Source organism: Impatiens glandulifera, chromosome 4, assembly GCF_907164915.1.
Source record: "Impatiens glandulifera chromosome 4, dImpGla2.1, whole genome shotgun sequence".
Taxonomy (NCBI): Eukaryota; Viridiplantae; Streptophyta; class Magnoliopsida; order Ericales; family Balsaminaceae; genus Impatiens; species Impatiens glandulifera.
The window spans coordinates 882,094-905,375 of NC_061865.1; the positions used below are offsets into that span (position 1 = coordinate 882,094).

At 28.6% G+C, this 23,282-nt stretch overlaps 3 protein-coding genes and 2 non-coding genes across 7 annotated transcripts; 3 read left to right on the forward strand and 2 right to left on the reverse strand.

Moving 5' to 3' along the window:
- The first annotated feature begins 1,322 nt into the window (after window positions 1–1,322).
- Window positions 1,323–4,152, forward strand: LOC124933981. Its single transcript, XM_047474437.1, has 7 exons — window positions 1,323–1,751; window positions 2,112–2,769; window positions 2,854–3,148; window positions 3,242–3,314; window positions 3,381–3,471; window positions 3,555–3,634; window positions 3,716–4,152. Exons 1-7 carry the CDS (start codon window positions 1,626–1,628, stop codon window positions 3,983–3,985), a joined length of 1,593 nt encoding a protein of 530 aa, XP_047330393.1. The 5' UTR covers window positions 1,323–1,625; the 3' UTR covers window positions 3,986–4,152.
- A 526-nt stretch (window positions 4,153–4,678) lies between these two features.
- Window positions 4,679–6,358, reverse strand: LOC124935832 (protein BASIC PENTACYSTEINE2-like). The gene is made up of 2 exons (XM_047476265.1): window positions 6,255–6,358; window positions 4,679–5,837 (listed from the first exon to the last, which is right to left on the reverse strand). Exon 2 carries the CDS (start codon window positions 5,831–5,833, stop codon window positions 4,913–4,915), a length of 921 nt encoding a protein of 306 aa, XP_047332221.1. The 5' UTR covers window positions 5,834–5,837; window positions 6,255–6,358; the 3' UTR covers window positions 4,679–4,912.
- A 1,576-nt stretch (window positions 6,359–7,934) lies between these two features.
- On the reverse strand, window positions 7,935–21,593 carry LOC124934434 (FAD synthase-like). Of its 3 annotated transcripts, XM_047474967.1 has the most exons (17): window positions 21,402–21,591; window positions 21,156–21,318; window positions 20,840–20,885; window positions 20,596–20,756; window positions 20,399–20,516; window positions 20,230–20,312; window positions 19,818–19,877; window positions 19,445–19,687; window positions 19,175–19,271; window positions 18,895–18,945; window positions 18,747–18,827; window positions 18,481–18,552; window positions 18,310–18,372; window positions 18,075–18,227; window positions 17,903–17,960; window positions 17,694–17,746; window positions 17,338–17,626 (listed from the first exon to the last, which is right to left on the reverse strand). In XM_047474967.1, the coding sequence occupies exons 2-17, from the start codon at window positions 21,254–21,256 to the stop codon at window positions 17,534–17,536; spliced, it is 1,533 nt and encodes a 510-aa protein (XP_047330923.1). In that variant the 5' UTR covers window positions 21,257–21,318; window positions 21,402–21,591; the 3' UTR covers window positions 17,338–17,533. The 3 variants fall into 3 exon arrangements, with proteins under 3 accessions (XP_047330924.1, XP_047330923.1, XP_047330922.1); XM_047474966.1 differs by having other exon boundaries at window positions 21,156–21,591; XM_047474968.1 differs by lacking the exons at window positions 17,338–17,626; window positions 17,694–17,746; window positions 17,903–17,960 and adding exons at window positions 7,935–8,333; window positions 8,491–8,548 and having other exon boundaries at window positions 21,156–21,593.
- LOC124937236 lies at window positions 10,776–10,970 on the forward strand. Its single transcript, XR_007099340.1, has one exon. It is a non-coding gene; the product is annotated as a U2 spliceosomal RNA (small nuclear RNA).
- A 60-nt stretch (window positions 21,594–21,653) lies between the features above and the next one.
- On the forward strand, window positions 21,654–21,847 carry LOC124937246. The gene has a single exon (XR_007099348.1). It is a non-coding gene; the product is annotated as a U2 spliceosomal RNA (small nuclear RNA).
- The last annotated feature ends 1,435 nt before the right edge of the window (window positions 21,848–23,282 follow it).

The window sequence follows — 23,282 nt, forward strand, 5'->3', positions numbered from 1 at the left end:
TTTTTATTTATATAAGTTATCATTCAACTGATTGCTTTAATTATTATTATTATTTATTTATTTTGTGATAGGTGTTTAGTTTTCCTTGGCAAAACATTAATCTCTTTTAAATCATAAGTTTAAACATTTATTCATTTAGTTAAGAAATTTGGATATGTATAGATAGTTTTACTCTTTAAGAATATATATATATATATATATATATATATTAAGAATATATATATATAAATATATATATATATATATTCTATAAAGATAAGGTTGATTTTGAAATAAATGGTTGTCTTTTACACTTTGAAAGCCCAATTATTAATTATTATTTTGGGTTGTAACATGATTTATTTTTATAAATGTTATTTTATTTAAAAATATGATAAATTAATTAAAAAACAAAAATAATTATGTTAAAATAAGATGACAGATGTTTTGTCTATTTGAGAAAGCCTACAATAAATAAAATGTTGTTAGATAAAATGTTGTTAGTTCGGACCTCCTTCAATAAAAATACTCATATTCAAACATTAAATAACAATTAAGTCATTTTTAAAATTAAAATCACAGTAAAATAAAAATAATATATTTCACACTAACCAAACAAAATCCGGCTTCTAAAATCTTATCTAACTCATGTAACCGACTGATCTTCAATTGAATTTGATTGTTTTTTATTAGGGAAAGTATATAAATATTAAATAATATTGAAATGGAAAAAAAGATGTATTTGGTAAAAAAAATGTTATCACAATTTCCTTTATAAAGTACTAAATTAAAGAAACACAATTTCATCATTTTTTCTTAAATTATTTTATCTAATTTAATAATTTATGGTATATTTTCACTTTTTATTTTGACCATGTAAAAATAATTATAACAAAATAAAACTTTTTATATAAATAAATAAAAAAAATCAGATTGATTGCAAAAGAAAAAAATAATATAAAATAATAAAAAATAAAAAGAATGTAATCAATCCATTATCAAATTTCTATATCTCTAGAATGACTAATATCTCATTGACTTACTCTACAAAACGTTTACGATTATTAAAAAGTCGACGATTTTTCTACTAGTAAATAATTTACCGTAAATAGAATTGTAAACCAAATATGTATTTAATTTTTTTTATTATGTTTAGTTTATTTATATATAAAAAAATCTAAAAATTGTAATAAATTTTGTGAGTAGAAATAAGAATGTAATTTAAGAGGGCGGTCAATGTCATGTGACATAGATAATATAGAGTAGAGACAATTAGAAAGAAAATAAATATTTTGGAAGACTTTCCCTTTTCTCCTTTCTCTCTCTCTTTCTTTCTTTCTTTCTTTTCCTGTAACTCTCATTTTTCTGATCTTCTTTGTCTGCTTGCTACTATCTTCTCTCTACATTCTCTGTTAATGTTATGAACACCCGTCGAATCAGAATCTGTCTCTCTCTGTACATACAACATTGGCTGATTTGATGGTCCGGTGGGAATTTGAAAGTTGTTTATCCAATTCAATGCCGCGTTTAACTACTTGAGACCGCAATTCACTTTGCTTTTTCATCGATCCAGTATGATTTATATACAATATATACATATATAGCAAAAACATAGCTAGCTAGATTGAATAAGTTTGAAATCTGAGATGGATTCGACTCCTCCGAAGTTAGTAGTGGTAGACGGCGGCGGTTACTGCGGTGATGCTGCTGCTGCTGAAGATGATGATGATTGTTCCGTCAATCGCCGGATTTCTTCTCCGCAAACTCAAAGAGTAAATACTTTCTCTCATGTTTTATGTAGTTTATGATGAATTTGAATGTGTTATATAGTTATAGCTCTGACGATCTATTTTTCTTGTTTACAAATTACATGTTCTTCGTTTTATTCTCGATTTCGAATGCCTGTTATGATATGATTATGAATTCTTTGACTTAAAGATGACTGCATTAATTTCTTCCAAATTGGATTCTCAAAGCTTGAAATTCCTTGCTAAACTGTTCAAAATCCATCACTCAATTTGACATTCGGTTTATAAACAAACTGTCTGTACATAGAAGGATTGATTGATTGAATTAATGAATGAATTCAGAAGCTTATAAACCCTAATTCTGGCAATATTCTTCTTCTGCAGGTTGAAGTTATAAGTGAAATAATGGAAGTATCAAATAAGAATCAAAACCTATTACTTGAGATTCCTTCAACAGATTATGTGAGACTAAACATGCCATCAACCCCAAACAGAACTCCAAAAAGAGTAAATTTTTCGCCAGCACCTAGTCCTCCTCCTCTTTACACACCAAAATTCACTTCACCAAGCCCTTCACCACCATCTAAAACTACTAGATCCATGAAGAGTTTGCTACCAAAGTTAAGTTTTAAGTTTCGGAACAATTCATCCGATATTGAAAAGGCTTCTCTCAATACTTGGGGCGAATCGCCTGTAAGAAGATGGGATAAACCTTCAATTTCCAGGACTTTGTCCCTCACAAAGCTATTCACACCCAAAATGAACAGGACTTCTTCCTTACCGGTGACTCCAATTGCTCATTCAAATCCAGAGTCAATGCATGGAGGAGCATATAGAACTAATGACGATTCCAGTAGAGGGAATCTCAATACACATCCTATACATCGTTCACGATCTGTCCCTGTTCTGTATAAAGATGGAATCATAAGACAGGTGGATCCTCTCGGTGGTATAATTCGAGTTATTCCAACTACTCCTCGAGTTGTTTTTGATAGAATAGATCATGCAAGTCCTATCATGTCTCCTCCAATAAACAACACAGGTAAAGAAACGTTTAAATACTAAATTCAGTAAGAGACAGAGTCAAATTTTTATTTTTGTTTCTGTATCTGGATTGGTTTCACAGATGGAGAAAACGGAGATGCTAGTGAAGATATTCGACAGGAAGAAGCTGTGTGTAGAATCTGTTGGGTTGAACTTGGAGAAGGGGCTTCTACTTTCAAAATGGAATGCAGCTGCAAAGGGGAGCTTGCATTGGCACACCAAGAATGTGTGATAAAATGGTTTAGTATAAAAGGCAATAAGATTTGCGAAGTTTGCAAGCAGGAGGTTAAGAACCTGCCAGTCACACTCTTACGAATTCAAAATCCGCGTACATATCCATCGGCTGGGACTCATCAAGCTGAAGTTACACCACTCAGGTAAAAGAATTGTTTATCGTAAGCTTTTCCCCGGTTTTAGCAACAACAACCAAATTTGTTTGAATTAAGATTACGCATTTACACTACTTTCAGGGTTTGGCAGGATGTACCGGTTCTGGTCATTGTCAGCATGCTTGCCTATTTTTGTTTTCTAGAGCAGCTTCTGGTAAGCCCTGGTTCTTGAAAATTGATTGAAACTTTGGATATTTGTGACTTATTTTCTTTCATATAGGTTAGAAAAATGGGATCGGGTGCAATTGCCATATCCTTGCCTTTTTCCTGCATTCTTGGTCTTTTAGCATCTATGACCTCAACAACAATGGGTAAACTAAACAATTGAATTATGTTCCGAGAATTAACCTTTAAAGTTTGATTTTAATGCAATTCTGTTATGTTCTATCTTTAGTGAGGAGAAAATATGCTTGGTTGTATGCAACTATCCAGTTTCTGATGGTGGTTCTCTTTGCTAATCTCTTTTACTCGCTCGTAAGACAATTCATTTAATAATGTTTCCTTCCAGTATGTTGCTGTGGTTCTCTATACAAGATTTTTTTCTTTCTTTTACAGCTTCGAGTTCAGGCAGTTCTTTCGGTTCTGTTAGCAACATTAGCCGGTTTTGGAGGAGCAATGAGTGGAGCTTCGCTTCTTCTAGAGTTTCTCAATTGGAGGGTAAGGAGGTTAAACGAGAGTAGGCCTCCTCCTATGGATGAGAGACCGCCGGAGACACAACAACAACAACCACCTGATCAGTTACGTGAAACTGCAGATGTGGTGTTGTCCCCCCAAACTGAGCCGCCTACTCGTCAAGAGAATGCAGCAAGAAACATTGATACATAAAACATGAATTGATTGATGAATTGTAAAGATGAGTGCCAAAAAATGACTTGTATAGTGTCGTTTTGTGTAAAGAAATGTGAAAAAGAAGGGTGTGTCTGCCCCCAAAACATTGTGAAAACACATTGTGAAAACATTGTGAAGTTATGTTTTGAAATATCATTAATCTCCACTCGAATATCGTCCAGATTCATATACCTAAACTCTCTCTTCTGATACGATGGCTCAAAAGATCACATTTCTCGACAAAGATAAATGCTAAGGGAGACAAAAAAAAATAATCGAGCTTCAATCAACGTGATTGTAATCATCTGAACAAGTCGAAGCTACAGTCAAGTCATAATTGGAATTCCAATCAAATTATTGGCAACACAAAAAACTAGATATATGAGGGCATAAATCATAATACAAAGTAAATTACACATCATACACCAAATATTAGAAACAAAATATGTAAATTGCAATGAAGAAACCCTAAAACCTCCAGTCCATCAATAAGGATGGATGCTGCAGTGAATGATCCACTTGTCGATTTCGATCAAACACTAAAGCTTGTTAGGACAAAACAAAGACAAACAATCAATGCAAGATCAAAAACTTAAACATCACTTATATGAAAAATGACTTCAAAAAAAGGTTAGAACATCTTCCTTTATAAGGTTCAATACCTATGTGAAGCCTAGTTAGGAAATCATTAATTCAGAAGCAAAAGTTTCTCAATTATAACCAAATCTAATAAATAAATAAAAATAAGACATTGAACATCTCATCTTTCCAGTTCAACAAGAAAGAAAAAAACTACTGAAATTGCTTATCATCCTTGGAACACTCCAAAATAACCTACCAAAATAATAACAATAAACTTATCAAATGTACAAGGGAAAAAACAAACCAGATGAGTATGTAAAATGAAACTGGCGATCGATCTAATCATCTTATAGTAACAAACTTGTTTGTCCCATGTTTGGCCCAATGATTCCTAAGATCAATCGGGTTCCCAAAGTCATACCCTTCAGAAGCCAGCTTCTCTAAAACCTTCTTGAAAGCACCCTGACTCATCTTCCTCCCAGCTATCCTTGCCCCACGTCTCTTTGTGCTCATTGGCAACGGATGAATAGAAATAGTAGTTGTACAACAAGCCGATTGCCAACCGCCACATCCCCATCGATAACACTGCTGTGGAGCACTTGTGCAAGAGCAAACCGGGATGGGTATAGTCGATATATCCATATTCATACCATTAATAACCATATCCATACTCTTCTTAACTGCAGGTTTAATCCTTTCAACTGATGAAGAATTCCCATTTTCTTTTGGACTTTTCTTACTCTTCTTCGGTTTTGGAACCTTAGGACTCCTGTTGCTACTACTATTCCTCTTATTCTTCTTCAAATTTGATCCACCTTCATTTTCCTCAATCACAACACTTGTTGGATGAGGAGGAAGAGTAGGAGGAGGAGGATCATTCGTCGAAAGAATCTGCATATGATGTTGAGCTACTGAAGATGATGATGGTGGTGGTGGTGGCTGTATGGGAAGAACATTAAAATTTGGATTCAAAGGAAATATGTTAGGAAATCTATCTCTTTGCTGGTTTATCCAATTATCCCTTAAGTAGTTCAATTGCATATTGGAAGGTTCAGAAACAACACAATCTCTAGGTTGAAGATGACCATTATTAATATGATTAATAAAGGCCGGTTGATGATTAGTAAACAAAGGTTGTTGTTGTTGTTGTTTCACGTTTGGCAATGGCTCAGCAACTGTTGACATCAATTGAAGACCAAGATTACCCTTAAAGGAAGGTTCATAATAACCCCAATTTCGCATATTCAAGGCATCATCATCCATTTTTCTACACATTTCAAACAAAACAATTAATCCTAAACCACCGCCATAGCCAGAATAATTTCAAGATCATACAAAAAGAACCCATATTTAATAATACAAAAAGAACCCTATATTCAATAATACAAAAAGAACCCATATCTCTTTTCAAATCTCCGAATTAGAAAACCTAATTAAACATGAAGATCTGAATATCCCAATTGCCGGTTTCGTAAAAAGAAATAATAAAACTTTTGTGTAAGATAGAAATAAAATGATAGATCTAGTTAATGAAAACAAAAATTAAAACAGTTTGGTATCCAGTTTAGATTCGAGACACATGTGTGCCGCCTGCTTGTTTCATTCAACAACGGCAGAATACAAATTTTAGAGAGATAAAGAAAGAACTAATAACAACGAAGAGAGAGATAGAGATAATCCTTACGAGTTGATAAAGCAGCTTCCTTTAGAAGAGAAGAGAGAGGAGAGAGAGAACCAGGGAGGAGAGAGAAAACAGAAGTTGAGATTAGAGGGTGGGGCGGGGGAGGCGAGAGAAAGAAAGAGAGAGTCAGAGACACCGATAAAGACAACCCCTCTTAAATAATTATTCTTGGATTTAGGTTAAACTTTTTGTTTTTTTTTTATCCTTAAAATTTTATCCAAATTTTCAATATTTTCCTAAATTTATTTTTACCCAATTGGGCTCAACTTTGTTTATGATAATGGGTTTGAATTATCCAAACTTAATTTTTTTTAAATAGTCAAAATATACTCTCTTTTTTTAATAAAATAATATTAAAAAAATATAATTATTTTAGATGTATTTTTTTAAAATTAAATATTAATTTTGAGATTTATGTATTTTAATTTATCGTTGAATAAAAAACAATGGGTTGCCTGTTTGGAGACCATTTTTGGGTTCCTGACGGATAGGGCAAAACAGTAAATATATATTTAAAAGACTATTTTGCTCCTCTATGTGAGGAAAACAGATCATCGTAATAGAGAATCTATCCCAAAAATAGCGGGTTGTCTATTTCGAGGATCCATCCTCTCACATAAAAAAGGCAAAATAGTAAGAGAAAAATAAAAAATTAAATGACTATTTTGCTACATTTATGTGAGGGCGAACGGAAATTCCGTAATAGATGATCTTATACCGTAAAAAAAATGTTTAATGTGACGAAATATTTTAAAGAATATAAATTTTGTATGTACAGTATGCCCCTGCAAGTTTAAGGATTTTAGCACATCAGTTCCAAAGTCGTCGCTGAAGTCGATCACCTCTTTATATGTAGCGCAATTGGCTCTTTCTTGTAAGAGCGGTACCTCATTTACCCAAATTAGTTGTCTCAATAAAGCTCAAATGTGTTTTCAATGTCATTTTATCTCGAGATGGAATGCTCTTCGAAAATCATAAAAATAATTTTTGTCCATAACCTTTTGTCATGAGCTGACACAAAAATTTTCCAATGTATAATTTGAAATATTTTTAATAAAATAGCAGGGGTGGTAAATTATTTAAGAAAAAAATATTAATTTAAAATAGAAAAACAGTTCTTTGTATGGTTATAATGGACCATGTTATTTTTTTTATTATGATAGATGTATTTACTATTTATAGGCTCAATTATTATCAAATTTTATTTTTATTTATATTAAATTATATTTATTTTATTTATATTATCAAGTTATTTGTTAAAACTATTATAGTACTAATTGCAATCTATTAATATTTTTAAGCCAAATCATACTAATCAAGCTTAAATGAATTGAATTGTGTTTATTAATTTGTACATTATTATTTCCTAATCTATAACCACTTCATTAATGAAAAAAAAAATGAATGCAGTCATTAAATTTCATAACAAAATAAGCAGTTTTTTCAAGAATATAAATGGTATCTCAATTCATGTTACAATCAATACTTTAGGCAAATGAATGGTTTTTTTTTTCTATATAGATGAAAACTTAAATTTTACAATCCATTTAAAAATGCTTCATATTCCACGCATGGGGATTTCAATTTAAATAATTTTCGTAAAAAGATTCCTAAGATGGAAAAAGGCAATATTTTCTATTGGGATAAATAATTCGTTAATGTAATACCAAAACCGAGGTTAACTGGCGAAAAATATTGAGAATATACATATAAAAAAATACAAAGGTCCAAAGTCCAACCAGAGTTGCAACAAAGCAAAGTAAAAAGAGAGGCCATCATCAAGGCTAACTCGACTTTATTGAACATGTCTCATATAATCGTGAGATGATGTGTTTCGTTATGTTTCAGACAAAGAAATTTCATTTCATACCTAATTGAGTCATAGTTTCCCATTGTAATTCAGTTCAGCAAATGCCCCCAAATAGAACTTCTTTTTTCAAAGCATTTGCAGCAGCTTGCAGTTTTTCTTCATCCAAAACCAAATCCCCAATAAGTTAGAATTACCCACAAACCTATTCACTCTTATTTTTCATTTCTTACCTTGCCGTCAAAATGTATCACAAGCGTGTCTGCGGTAACATCCTATAAAATCATAACAAGTGTAACTCTTAGTAGGAATAATGAAACTTGTTTGTTCTCTTGTAGAAAATTAAATAAATGTAAATCCTTTTATCATATCAAATTTCGTCTTCTTTAAACTTTTACATCTCTATTGGGTAAATAAGTATTCCTCGTTTACCTATATAAAGATCTGGATATTCAAGACAGAGTTTTGATAGCTCTTGAGAAAGTTCCACTTGCATTGATCACAGAGTTACATAATATGCAAGCAAATATTGCTTTAGACTATCAAAACTCAGAAAAGACAGTTTAAAACTAGTTAATTAGGGGTTAAATTATACTTTGAATCCATATTATGAAGAAAACTAAAGTATAGATGAAATATTTTCAGCATTATTACCTCATTTTTGTCACCCGTTCATTTTTCACCAATAGTATGCCTAAGATATTCTTCAAACTCCTCATCCGGGCCTATGAACAAAAGTTAAAGGAAAATGAGTTATTCATAAAATTTCACAAGTTTAGGAAGATTATTACTTCCCATTCTTTCTTAATATTGATAAAATCGAAACCAAAAACCAGAATTAGAATATTGATATCCTAACAAGTAACAAACATAGAATTAAAAACAAATGGTATTTTAATGTCTCTATGACATACTGTTCAAACTCCAGATGCTTTAGCAACTCCTGAAACGGCAACATCTGATTACAGAGGGCCAACCGCACCATATATGAACTCAATATATATTTTTGAAATTTCAATGTATATAGAACAGCATCTTGTGGCTACCATATCATCTGCAGACTTGAGCCGTTCAACTTCTTCAGCAACTGAATCTATCTGGATTTTGGAAGAATGTCAAAAGTCAGAAAATTTGAAATTCATAAATCAAAGCACCTCAAAAAAAGAGAAAGAATTGACATCACAAAGTTTTCTTGATTTACATCTAATAGTATATAGAAGAGATTCAATATATTATTGCCTAGGATATAATCCAAATTCCAATAGACTATGAATACATGGAAATTAATAAGCCAATTCATATATATATATATATATCAGAAATCTAATAAGTACTACTTACAATATTTGAAACCACAGCTACATGTGATACACGCCAGCCTACAGAATACAGCTTTTTGCTGAAAGAAATTCCGATTAATTCATCGACACTGCCAAACCTGAGATATCGAACCAACAAGAATGATATGAAAGACAAGTTGAAATTGATGCAAAGAGATATAACATAATTTCCATCATAATAATAATAATAAAAATAAAACAGAGGAAATGCTTTTGATAACAAGAAATTCAAACGTCAAACATTATTAGAAAGTGTTAAGAAACAAGTAGCTTACAAAATCTCAATTCCCACAGCAATTATTGAGGCTGTAAGCATCCCACCTGAACGTGTGTTCTGCATTTTTAAGGCCATCGGCGATAACAGGAGATTGTCCAGATTTCTTTACTCTTCCTGCTCTTTTGAATCTTCCATCTGAAAGTAAATATGCAGGTCTGAACTTCTCTCCAGAAATGGGAACCGTATCATGTATGCTTCCAATTGAAGTGTACCTGTGAACACATGTGCCAAAAAAACATAAAAAATGAAATGAAAATCAATATTTATACAAAGAGATTTCTGTGCCAAAAAGAGCATCATTTGACCATGTAAGTTAGTGAATTCTATAAAATTCATAAATGTAGTACTGAAATCGACACAGTTCTTATATTAGTACTTATCCTTTGTCATAAAGGCTGCAATATCGAACTTTGCTAGTGAAAAGGAAGGCCCATACATCTCTGTCATACACACATCAAGTATAATGATTCAGATTCACCAAAAAATATATAAAACTTTTCATTGCAATGAAAAGTTTCTCAATGCACAGCCATCATAATATCCACCATAGGAGACCATAAGTCCTAGGGACCTAGATAAAAAAAAACATAATATCTCACTCTGGTAGTAGCTTTTCATTTCTTTTTGACAATATTACAGTTCATTGTCCTTTCATGCTTTCCAACTTGCAAAATATTTTTTTGGATTTTTCAATTAGTTTGTTTATCTAAAAACAACCTTGAAAGACTACTTCAAGAGTACTTCTTGTCTGTTCACTGAAAATGTCTTACTCTATCAACAACTATATAATTTCATCTTTCCATGAACCAACCTGTATGATAGGATTAACTCTCATGAAAGATGGCCATCCTAGGGGAGAATTGTTCTTGGCCAACCTGCAAATAATAATTTTTTATAGGGTTGAATTGTCGATCTCCATCTAAATATACGAAGAGAGAGCATGGAGTAGATTGTTGAAGAAGAGTTGCCTTTGAGTTCAAGGGTCGCAAATTAGGAAAGAGTTTTACCATCTTCCTTTCAAAATATCCCACATCGGTGAGGACTTCTACATCAGCCATGGAGAGAGATTATAAAACAAGAGCTGAATGATTTGAAAACTCATACCTTTCTCGGCCTTTTGGCTAAGATCAAGTGTAGTATCTGTTCTTATCAGTTTAATATCTGATACGTGGGCCATCGGCCCACATGATATTAAATTAATTTTTTATGGGGAAAAGCCCATTACAGTAGCTTGCTGCTGGGGTTTTTACGTGTTGCCCTTGCGTTGCACTATTGCATGGGCTGGCGCACCCCTCCAAATGAGTTTAAATCTTTTCTTAAGTTTAGTGAAGTTATGTATTATTAATTTTTGTTCAATAAATACAATTTAAAAACTGTTTCCTTATAATAAATATAATAAATCAACAAATATTTTCTTTACACAGGCCACCTTATTTTTACATTTAAAATTAAACTAATAGTAACTAAATTTTACTCAAATATTTTTACATAAACAAGTTCTTCCAAACAAGTCCTAACACACTTTTGGAATAAATTAGTATAGTTTAAATTTGTCTACATGTTTACCAATTAAACTTTATTTGGAACAGTTATTGAATCTGTTATGCAAATAATAAACAAGAATTTTGAATTATTAATTTTTTTTTTTAACAACTTGTACCTAAAATTATCACAATTATTTACTTTATGTTTATCTACTTCTAAAATCCTTAATTATGAATTATAATATATAACAATACTTATTCTTTCTAATTTATACCCGAAATGACATAAATTATATATCAATTGACTATAATATTTTGAAATAAAATAAACTCCACATAAAATATTATATGTATTCACATTAAACATATAACCATTTCCTAAAAGTATGTAAATAGATAAATTATACCATTATTTCCTTTTGAAATTGACTCACTATTTTGATTATTTGTGATGTTCAAAAACTATGTTTAGTATATAAAACATCTTAGTAATTGCTTGTGGATTAGTTAGAATTGGAATATATAATGTATATTATTCATATTTTTATGTTTGGATATATAATAATTTTAATAAAATTGTGTACTTTTATTGTTTGTTTGGTTCAAAAAGTCGTTTTGTTTTGAAAATAATTTGGAAAATTTCATTTTTATATTGCGATGATCACACCAACACCAAGTATTCATCTTAAAACTAATGATGAATCAAATTACAACCTTAATGTTTTAATTGTTTCAAAAATCCTCAAATCTCATGCTAATTTCATTCCAAATACACGTTCAAGTGAACCTTCTACACAGTTTAGACAAATCGGTTCAAAATACTATTTATAAAAAAAAATGGGTAATGCTAAAAATGCTATAAATTTGGGATAAAAATATTTGACAGCCTAACCTACTTTCATCCCCCTCCTTCAAAACCAATCATTCTTAAAATGATCAATGATGCAAATACTTTTTACCAAGTTGAGTTTTAATTTAAATATAAAATGTAAATTATGTTATAATTTCTTAATTACTTTTGGCTAACAAATTAATATATATATATATATATATATATATATATATTTATGACTGCATGACCAAAAGAATGTTACTTTATTTAAAATATGCATTATAAAGATTTTTCATATTAAGAATTATATTGAGTAATTAAAGTACAAGATCTATCTAGTTTACCTTGAGCAATATTTATTTCTAAAATTATAATATTCACTTGATAGAATTGAAATATTCCTAATTAATTAAATGACAACTTTGAAGGAATTTAAAAAATAAATAATTATAATAATAACTATTTTTCTCACCATTTTTATTTTTTATTTATTTTTTTTTTTATTTTTTTGTAAGAAAAACTAATCCACATTCGATTAAATAAAAGTTGAACTTACTTTCCAAGGCTATAATTCACTTGAACAACTTATTGTGCATATAATATAATGAAAAATGATGGGGAACACAACTTTGGGGAGCAATTCGTACCGCGAAAATGATCTTGTTGTTATACGAAATTGACATCGTTGTTATACAAAGAGACCTCGTTGTTATACAAAATAGACGAGATCTCTTTTGTATAACAGCGATGTCACTTTCGTATAACAGTGAGATCACTTTTGCTGTACGAGTCGCTCCCCCAAAGTCGCGCTCCTTATCATTCCTCTAATATAATATATGATGATCGATTATTTATATTTTTATATCTTAATCTTAATTAATATATATTTAATATTTACAAACATTAAAGCAGTAAAAATATTTTAAAAAATTAAGAGATGAATTAAAATTATTGACTTGTTTTTAATTTCTTTCTATTAATATATTTTTTTTGAAAAAAACTTTCTATCAGTGTTTGCTTGATAACAATTTGTGTCAATCACATATAGTATCTCCATAAGTTATTTGAATAATATTTTTCAATTGTTATCATATTCACAATTATTTTTTAGAATTTTTAAAACAAAAAGTGAGAGTGATTTTGTTTTATGTATAAAAGATGTGATTGAATTAAATGAAATACTTTTTTTTTAAGTATAATATAATATATATATTTTTTAATTTTAGATTAATGATTATTTTTTTATAAAAATAAATATATGCTCATAATGAATATATATATATGTATATGATCATTGTAATTTTTTTAGGACATTTTAGAGTTGATTATTTATTTTTGAAAATGGTCAAAATGATATAGATGAGAGTTGTTTAAACTCAACCACAAAAGTATTATAAAATTAAAAGAAAAACATTTAAAAAATAAAATAAAATAAAAATACAACACAAAATAGTTCATCAATGAACAAATTTGAACAAAAAGATCTTCAAAAGATTAATGAATTTTCTAACTAACTCAACTGGTTTACCCAATGAAACCTCCCCGATTGTCATAATAATAAAATTATGAATTAAACGCATTGGTCGATAACGATCATTGAACGTTCTATGGTTTCTTTCAAACAATTGGTCCACTAGAAAATAAGTGGGATAGGGATTCAACAACTCAGACCAACCGAACTCGTTGTGTTTATCCACACTTTCCAACAATTAATGATGGATTCCGTCGGCATAACTCACTGAATACTATTAATGTTCCATAATAAACTCAAAATCGCAATCACTCCATCACAGTGTAAAAATAAGTGAGACGCCGACGCCACCACTTTATGACACATTCTACACCGACTTGTCACTAGAGTTATTATATATATATATATATAAATAAATAAATGGTAATATAAAATGCATAATTTTTCTATATAATAAAATATAAAATGAAATTATAGGAAGTAAATGAAAGAAAATTGTAAATATATATTTAATAAATCATAAATAGAACTAATGTCTAGTGAAAATATATTTAAATAAAAATAAAATAAATTTATTATTGTAGACACTAGTATTTTACCTTATAAATTTTAATTAAATATATTAAATATGATTGAAATATAAGTAATTCATATTATTTAATTTAATTTTGTTTTTTATATTGAAAAAACAAATGTCAAATAGACCCGACTTTCTTTTATTTTACCGACGATAATAGAGTAGGCTCAAGGCCATTTTGAAAAAGACAACTCCTTTCATTCCAGTGTGGTTTTCCTTTATCCAAAAGATGAGAAGATCACAAAAGGATGGTTATATTTTTCTCCAATTATTGTACCAAACTAGGAAACGAACAAGAGTGACAAGAGCAATTCGCACGATGAACTTTGAAATATTCTTAGGAAATCCAAAAAATTGGGGTTGTAGTTTGTTTGGCTCGGATCTGAATCGACTTTAGGAGGTTCTACAGGCGATTTTGAGAGTTAGAGAGAGGCAATAGAAAAAAAAACCTGGAAAATTAATATTCACAACTTCTCGGATTTTTTTCTTTTAAAAGTGAGAGGCCTCCATTGTAAGTTGATTGAAGTTTGTTCTTAGGGCTATTTGCAACCTATGTAAAAATATCCAAATTATTTACCTCGGTCGTGTAATGTTATCATTTTAAAAAATAGTGAAGAAAAATGTTTTTAATTAAATTTGTTTTTTTATTGTTTGATTTAATTATATAATAATATGTTATGCAATTAAGAAAGACTGAGATTAAGGAAATAACAAAAAATAAAAAAATGTTTTGAATTATAAATTTAGAATTTTGAGTTTATTTTAAACACACCAAATACCATTTTATTTATAAGAAAATATTATTCATATTTATTGAATTTAAATGTTTTTTTTTACTATTTTCTCTTATTTAAATGTTATCCTGAAATATATATATATATATATATATATATATTATACTTTATTTTATATTATATTGCTATAATATTATTTAAAATATTATATAATAAAAATAACTTTAGAATAATACATAGCATAATATATTTAAAATATTAATATAAAAAATGTTTTAATAATAAATAATAATTAAAAAAATAAAGTTATTTTTTTTATAAAATATTATACAAATATAACATAATATTAATTTATATTATAAAAATACTAATACTAGTATTAATAAAGTTTAAATATATTTAATTAAAAATTAAATTAAATTCAATATAAATAAATAAATAAAATAATTCAGTAAAATATATATATTTTTATTAAATTAAAAGGTATAAATTAATAAATAGTAGAAAAAACAAAATAAAGTTTCAAAAACATAGAAAAATAAAAATATTATTATTAAAATAAAATATAACTAAAAATAAATTAAAATAAAGAAAATTATATATTTATAAAATGTAAATGTAAATGAATAATTATATTTTTATTATTAAATTAAACTTATAAATTTAAATAATTTAGTAAGTTAATGTTTTTAAATTTTAAAAATTAAGAAAATTTTATTTTATTTTAAAATTATATAAATTAGTTGTATACATTAAATTTAAATTATTAAAATGTTGTAATATATATTTTTATTATATTTGAAATTTTTGGAATTGTCGATGATTTCATATATAATAAATTTTAAATTATTAAATATATATATATATATATATATATATTATATTGAATTATAATAAATTCTAAAAAATTATTTAATAAAAATATTTTTACAACAATATATATAAATATATATAGGGAAAATAAATAATCCAAAATAAAATATGTATATTTGATTACATAAATTATATATAAATTTATTTACTATTGACTATAATATTTTGATATATTTACATTACATACATAACCAATTTTCTAAAATTTTGGATTATTAATTTTACAAATTATTTTTGAAATAGTGAAATTGTTTAAAATATATAAATTGTTTAATAAAATTTTATATTGTTATAATTTTAATATAAATAAATAAAAATTATATTAATATTTAATATTTTTAATTTCTGTTTATTTTATTTTTATATTTTTAAATATATATTTTTAATATTAGTATGTTATATTATTATTAATAAAAAAAATTATATTATATTATATTTTAATATTATATATTATTTAATATAATATTTTATTTGTTTATTTTTATCTATTCTATATTTATTTTATTTATTAATATATTAAAAATGATTTATTTATTTTATAAAATTAAATATATATTTATAAAAAAATAATTAATTTAATTTATCAGTTTTAAATTATTAAACAATTAATTTATATTTCCAAAACAAATAGAAGAAAAAAGTTAGGTCTTAAAAGAATAATGTCTTTCTCTTTAGTATATATATATATTATGTATTTGTAATTTTTTTTATTAATTTAAAACTTTTTATTAAATATTTTAAATAAATTTTATAAATTTTAATTAATTTTGTTTTTCTTTTTTAAACTTATTTATTATTGTCTATTAATTTTATTTAAAAAAATATTTTTAAACTATTATTCAATATTTTTTATATTAATAATTTTTTTATTCTGTTATTTAAATTAATATTTTATTTTTTAATATTTTAAAATTGTTTATTTATTTATTTAATTAAATTAATATATATATATATATATAATAAAAAATAAATAAATTTAAATTTATCAAAAGAAAAAAGAATGAGGTTTTAAGATAATTATTTCTTTCTTTTTAATATTTTTTTAATATATGTGTTTTTTTATATTTGTAAATTATTTTTATTAATTTTTATATTTTTTAGTAAGCACATAATAAATTAATTATAGGTTTTTAGTCAGATAAAACGTTATTGTACTTCAAAAATTTTTTAAATAGAAAAAAAATAAATAAATACATTATTGATGTTATCCATTTAGTTGTATTTTTTTTATTGGATTGGGCAAAAAAATGCAAATATTATATTTGGTTAACTACTAGTCAAATTAAAAAAAATACATACTAATTTATTTAATTAAATAATAATATATTTTATTAGGTTAGGATAAAATATAGAGTCAACTTTTAGTTAATAGGTTTGGTAATAAGATTTTTAGAATAGTTACCAAACAATACTCACTTTAAAAGGTTGGGTTTAGAAACTCCTTTATAACTTTACCATACTTTTATTTTTGACTTCTTTTTAATAATCAAACTTTATTAATCTGTCTATAAATTTTCAATGAAGATACTAAATTATAGAAGCATGACAACTTCTTAGGATACCAATTTTAAGCTGCTGAGGGCTTAACCAAATTGAACTAAATAATATGGAAAATGTAGCTATTTTTTTAATGGGAAAAAAGAAGTTCGGTAATGAAAGGCCAAAACCGAAGTTAGCTGACAAAAAATCTGGAGAAGATGCATATAAAGAAATACACTGTGGTAAATTTGGTCCTAAGACCAACCAGGGTTACAACACAGAAGCAAATGAAAAGAAGAGGCCATCACCAAGGCCAACTCGACTTTATTGAACATGTCTCATCTAATCATGAGATGATGTTTTTCGTTATGTTTCAGACAAAGAAATTTTATTTCATACCTAATCGAGTTATAGTTTCCCAATGTAATTCAGTTCTTTAAATGCCCCCAGATAGAACTTCTTTTTCAAAGCATTTGCAGCAGCTTGCAGTTTTTCTTCATCCTAAACCAAATCCCCAAAAAGTTAGAATTACCCACAAACCTATTCAATCTTATTTTCCATTTCTTACCTTGCCATCAAAATGTATCACAAGCGTGCCATTTCTTGATCTGCGGTAACATCCTATAAATTCATAACAAGTGTAATTCTTAGTAGGAAGAATGAAACTCGTTTGTTCTCTTGTAGAAAATTAAATAACTGTAAATTCTTCTATCAAATTTAATCTTCTTGCTTTAAATTTTTACATATCTATTGGGTAAATAAGTATTCCTCGTTTACCTATATACAGATCTGGATATTCAAGACAGAGTTTTGATAGCTCTTGAGAAAGTTCCACCTGTATTGATCACAGAGTCACACAATATGCAAGCAAACATTGCTCCATTATCGAAACTCAGAAAAAAATCACCATTAGCAAAGCAATGGAATTGTATAGATGGCAGGAACATACATCATATAGGGTTGTAGTGAAGGACTTGGAGACAAGCGGTTCTGCCAATGTGAGAAGGCCGCCAGATTCTGACAACTCAAGAATACAATCCCATTCCCTTTCAAGCTCATCCACATTGGTTGCAGCAAGAACAATCACATTTAAGCATTTGATCTATAATTGACGAAAAATACAAAGCATAAAACACAAATATGAATCATCGAATAAAAAGCAAAAAAGTGAAAGAAGTTAATACCAATGGAACTGGTAGTTTCTCGTGATGGAGTAACTCAGTAATACCCTCTGGCAACTGAGCCATCTAGAAAAGAGAAATCTAGTCAGAAATAATTATTATGAAGAAAAAGAAAGTATAGATGAAAGTATCTCAGCATTTCAATAACGGCTCCCATAATGACCATTTTATTACCTCATTTTTGTCGCCCGTGCATTTTTCCCCAATATCATGCCTAAGATATTCTTCGAACTCCTCATCCGGGGCCTATGAAGAAAAGTTAAAGGAAAACGAGTTACTCGTAAATTTCACAAGTTTAGTAACATTATTACTTCAACCATTCGTTCTTAATAGTGATAAAATCGAAACCAAACACCAGAATTAGAATGTTGATATCCTAACAAGTAACAAACACAGAACTAGAAACAAATTATATAGTTTTTTATGTCTCTATGACATACTGTTCGAACTCCAAATGCTTTTGCAACTCCTGCAACGGCAACATCTGATTGCAGAGGGCCAACTGCACCATATATGAAGACCTGCGAAACCCAGTTCAATATATATTCTTGAAATCACCATGTATTTAGAAAAGCAACTTGTGGCTACCATATCATTTGCAGACTTGAGTCGTTCAACTTCTTCAGCAACTGAATCTATCTGGATTTTGGAAGAATGTAAAAGTCATAAAATTTGAAATTCATAAATCAAAGCACCTTAAAAAAGAGAGAAAGAATTGACATCATAAGGTTTTCTTGATTTACTTTCAATAGTATAGAGAAGACACTCAATATATTATTGCCTAGGATATAATCCAATAGACTAAGAATACATGGAAATTAATAAGCCAATTCATATATATATCAGAAATCTAATAAGTACTACTTACAATATTTGAAACCACAGCTACTTGAGATACACGCCAGCCTACAGAATGCAGCTTTTTGCTCAAAGAAATTCCAATTAAATCATTGACACTGCCAAACCTGAGCTATCAAACCAACAAGAATGATATGAAAGACAAGTTGAAATTGATGCAAAGAGGTATAACATAATTTCCATAATAATAATAAAAAAAATTAACGGAGGAAATACTTTTGATAACAAGAAATTCAAATGTCAAACATTTTTAGAAAGTGTTAAGAAACAAGGGGCTTACAAAATCTCATCTCCCACGACAATTATTGAGGCTGTAAGCATCCCACCTGAACGTTTTTCTGCATTTTTAAGGCCATTGGTGATAACAGGAGATTGTCCAGATTTCTTTACTCTTCCTGCTCTTTCCAATCGTCCATCTGAAAGTAAATATGCAGGTCTGAATTTCTCTCCAGAATTGGGAGAGTTGCTCATAGACAATAATGCATTTGGAACTGTATCATGTATGCTTCCAATTGAAGTGTACCTGTGAACACATGTGCCAAAATAACGTAAAAAAAGAGCATCATTTGACTTTGTAAGAAATAACGTAATACATTCTACAAAATTCATAAAAGTGGTACTGAAATCGACACAGTTCTTATATTAGTACTTACCCTTTGTCATAAAGGCTGCAATATCGAACTTTGCTAGTTAAAAGGAAGGCCCACACATCTCTGTCATATACACATCAAGTAACATTCAGATTCCACCAAAAGGTATATAAATTTGTATTGCATAAAAAAGTTTCTTAATGCATAGCCATCATAATATCCACTATAGGAGACTATAAGTCCTAGAGACCTAGATAAAAAAAATACATAATAATATTTTCTGCAATTAATTTCTTTATCCGAAAGAAAAGACCTTAAAATTTCCCCAACTTCCAATACACTTCTGAACATCTTATACCTTGTACAACTACAGAATGAACAACAAATTACAACTTTACCCATCAAAGTTCTTGTCTGTCTACTCTATCATCAACTAATCCAAACAAAGTATAATTTCATCTTTCCATGAACCAACCTGTATGACCAGTCCAAAATAGGATTAATTCTCATGAAAGATGGCCATCCAGGTGAACTGGGGGAGAATTGTTCTTGGCCAACCTGCAGATAATAATTTTTTATGTAAACAAAGAGCTGCATACTTCTATACAAGGAATAAACATAAAGATTTAAGATCACAGAAATACCGCTGTAGGATCACCAATTCGAACTCCAAGGAAAATGGCCCTGATGGGTGTGGATTTGAGTAGACCCTCCAAGCCAGACTTAAAATCTTGGCGAAGAATATCAAGTTGCAATCCATAACTGCTAGGTTGTATAGCTATTATCATTGGAGAACAGCATAAATGATTTGTAAAAGAAATGCAAATTGCAGACTTCTTACCTTGCAGCAATCTCATAAGTGAACGAGTTGATCTCAGGGAAAGCAGAAGAGCTCTCAAAATAGATCGTTCGTACTGGGTATTTGATGTCAGTATCCAAGGTTGGAACACTTTTTTCACATTGATGCAGGTAATAGCCAGCCCTCAAAAGGTGGAACAGAACCTATAAAGACCAATTCCAGTGTCATGTGTCACCATCAAGAAAACAAATCTCAACTGAGTACACTATCAATTCAAAGTACTCACAGTTGAATCCTTCCCACCATTGAAGCTAAAGGCAACCTCTTCAATTCTGATCAGGAAAAACAATTTCATCAAGGAAGAAACCAACTTAACATTATTAACTTATATTCTCTTAAAGTTCATAAATCCTCAATCTTTTCACAATGCGATGCAAGAATGTTTATAGATTTAAACATGAAGCCAGATTTGAATTAAGGAAGACTGTATTTATAGAGTTGACTTTCATGCATTTTCATCTACAAGCTAGGAATTGCTCAAACACAGGTGTTATTTCCAAACAAACTAATTAAAAGAGTAGCATCAGATAAACTAAACCCACGAATAGAGAGCAAGTGCACGTTGAATAACGTAGATGGCGTTGTTGTATTTCGTCTTCAGCCTCCTGTCATCGCTTCCCCTGATTGCTTTGTCGATCTCCATCAAATTATACGAAGAGAGAGATATGGGAGTAGATTGGTGAAGAAGAAGAAGAAGAGTTGTGCCTGAGAGTTCAATTTGATCGGTCAAAGGAGTGAGGGAGAGAAGAGAGATAGAAAGTGGGTAGCAAATGAGGAAAGAGTTTGACCTTCATCATCTTCTTCTTCTTCTCCATTTTCGGTTGTTGCCTTCCAATTTCGTTTACCATCACTTTCCAATTCTATTATATTTTATTTCGTCTAATCTAGTGTCCACAAAAAATGAGATAATTTGTATTAGCTAATGGTGGAAATACTGATAATGGCGCCATCCCCTTTCACAAATCCCACATCGGTTGAGGACTACTGCATCAGCTAAGGAGAGAGATTATAAATTAAAAGCTGAATCCAAAGTAAACTTCATACCTTTCTCGGCCTTTTGGCTAAGATCAAGTGTAGTATCTGTTCTTATCAGTTTAATATCTGATACGTGGGCCATCGGCCCACATGATATTAAATTAATTTTTATGGGGTAAAGCCCATCACAGTAGCTTGCTGCTGGGGCTTTTACGTGTCGCCTTTGTGTTCCACTATTGCATGGGCTGGCGCACCCCTCCTAATGAGTTCAAACTTTTTCTTTAGTTTAATATTTTTTATTTTCATTTAATAAATATAATTTATAATTATAAGAGTTACTAAAAACTGTTCATGCTTTAAATTAAATTAAATAAGTCTTACTTTCTAATATTTAAAACAAATATTTTTGACGTTAGTTATGTTATTTTCTTTATACTTCAAATTTTGTTTTAATTTACTTTTTATATGTACAAATTTCTATATTAAATTATACATCTGTTTTTTTATTTTTCCCTGAATAACGCGCAAGTGTAAAATATAGTTAGTGAAAACTTTAAATCAAATTATAAAATTTAGTATAATTCTATTATTCTATATATATTTATAAAGCTAAAGAACCATGGTATAAGTTGGCCCTTTATAAAATAGAAGAGAACACTTATAATACATTCTTTATTTTCTCAATCCATCTTTTGACATTCAGGAAAACCCTAATATTCATTTTTTAGTCTATCAGATTTCATCATATTCAAGCGGTAATATACATGTAGTGTTTCATCAAAGAATTCATTATTAACAAAATTCAATTAATATTTTTTGCCCGATAGAAAGAAGAAACACGGTCATGATTTAGATGTGATTCGTAACTCAGACAACACAAAAACAATTATTTGTTGTTCAACCGGAAGAGTGGGCTAACCACGGTTAGACCTTCATCCACTACAACAGCTCTATTGCAAGAGCTGGCACACCCCTCCAAATGAATTCAAGTTTTTCTTTAGTTTCATGCTTTTATATTTCTTATTTAATAAATACAATTTAAAATCTATAAGAGCTAGTAAACTGTTATTCTTTTTTTTAAGGTATTTTGCTCTATTTGAAGTATTATTCTATAAATATTTTTGTTTTAAATTATTTATTGTATAATTATTTTTGTTTACTTATCTCTTTATTTTTGTTAAAATTATACCTTAAATATTTAAAATTATTTAAAATGCTAAGAATCTAATAACTTTTGTTAAAAATATGCACAAATTTCTCTGATATGTGGTATATTTATTTTTTATTTTTCTAAGTTCTGCGATAATGCTTTCACCTCCGTCTTGAGAGGACTTTTTCAACTTTATTTTCGATCACTTCTTCAACTTCATTCTAAAACGACGACATCACATGTGATCACATGTGCTCTGTTGCATTTTCAGACAACGATATTGCATATTTGCATTTTCAGACAACGATATTGCATATTAAGACGACGAAGAGGTTGTTATTCCTTTGTCTCATCCATACTTAAATATTGTGTATTTGTGTTGTGCTTCAAAATAATCTATAAGCAATAAATAATATTGATGTTGAATGAGAGAAAAATATATATATATATATAATAGTCATTTAGTTAAAATGTAAGTAATATGACATAGATTACGATATATAAAATATGATATCGTAATACAAAACTCGTAATATGTTTGAAT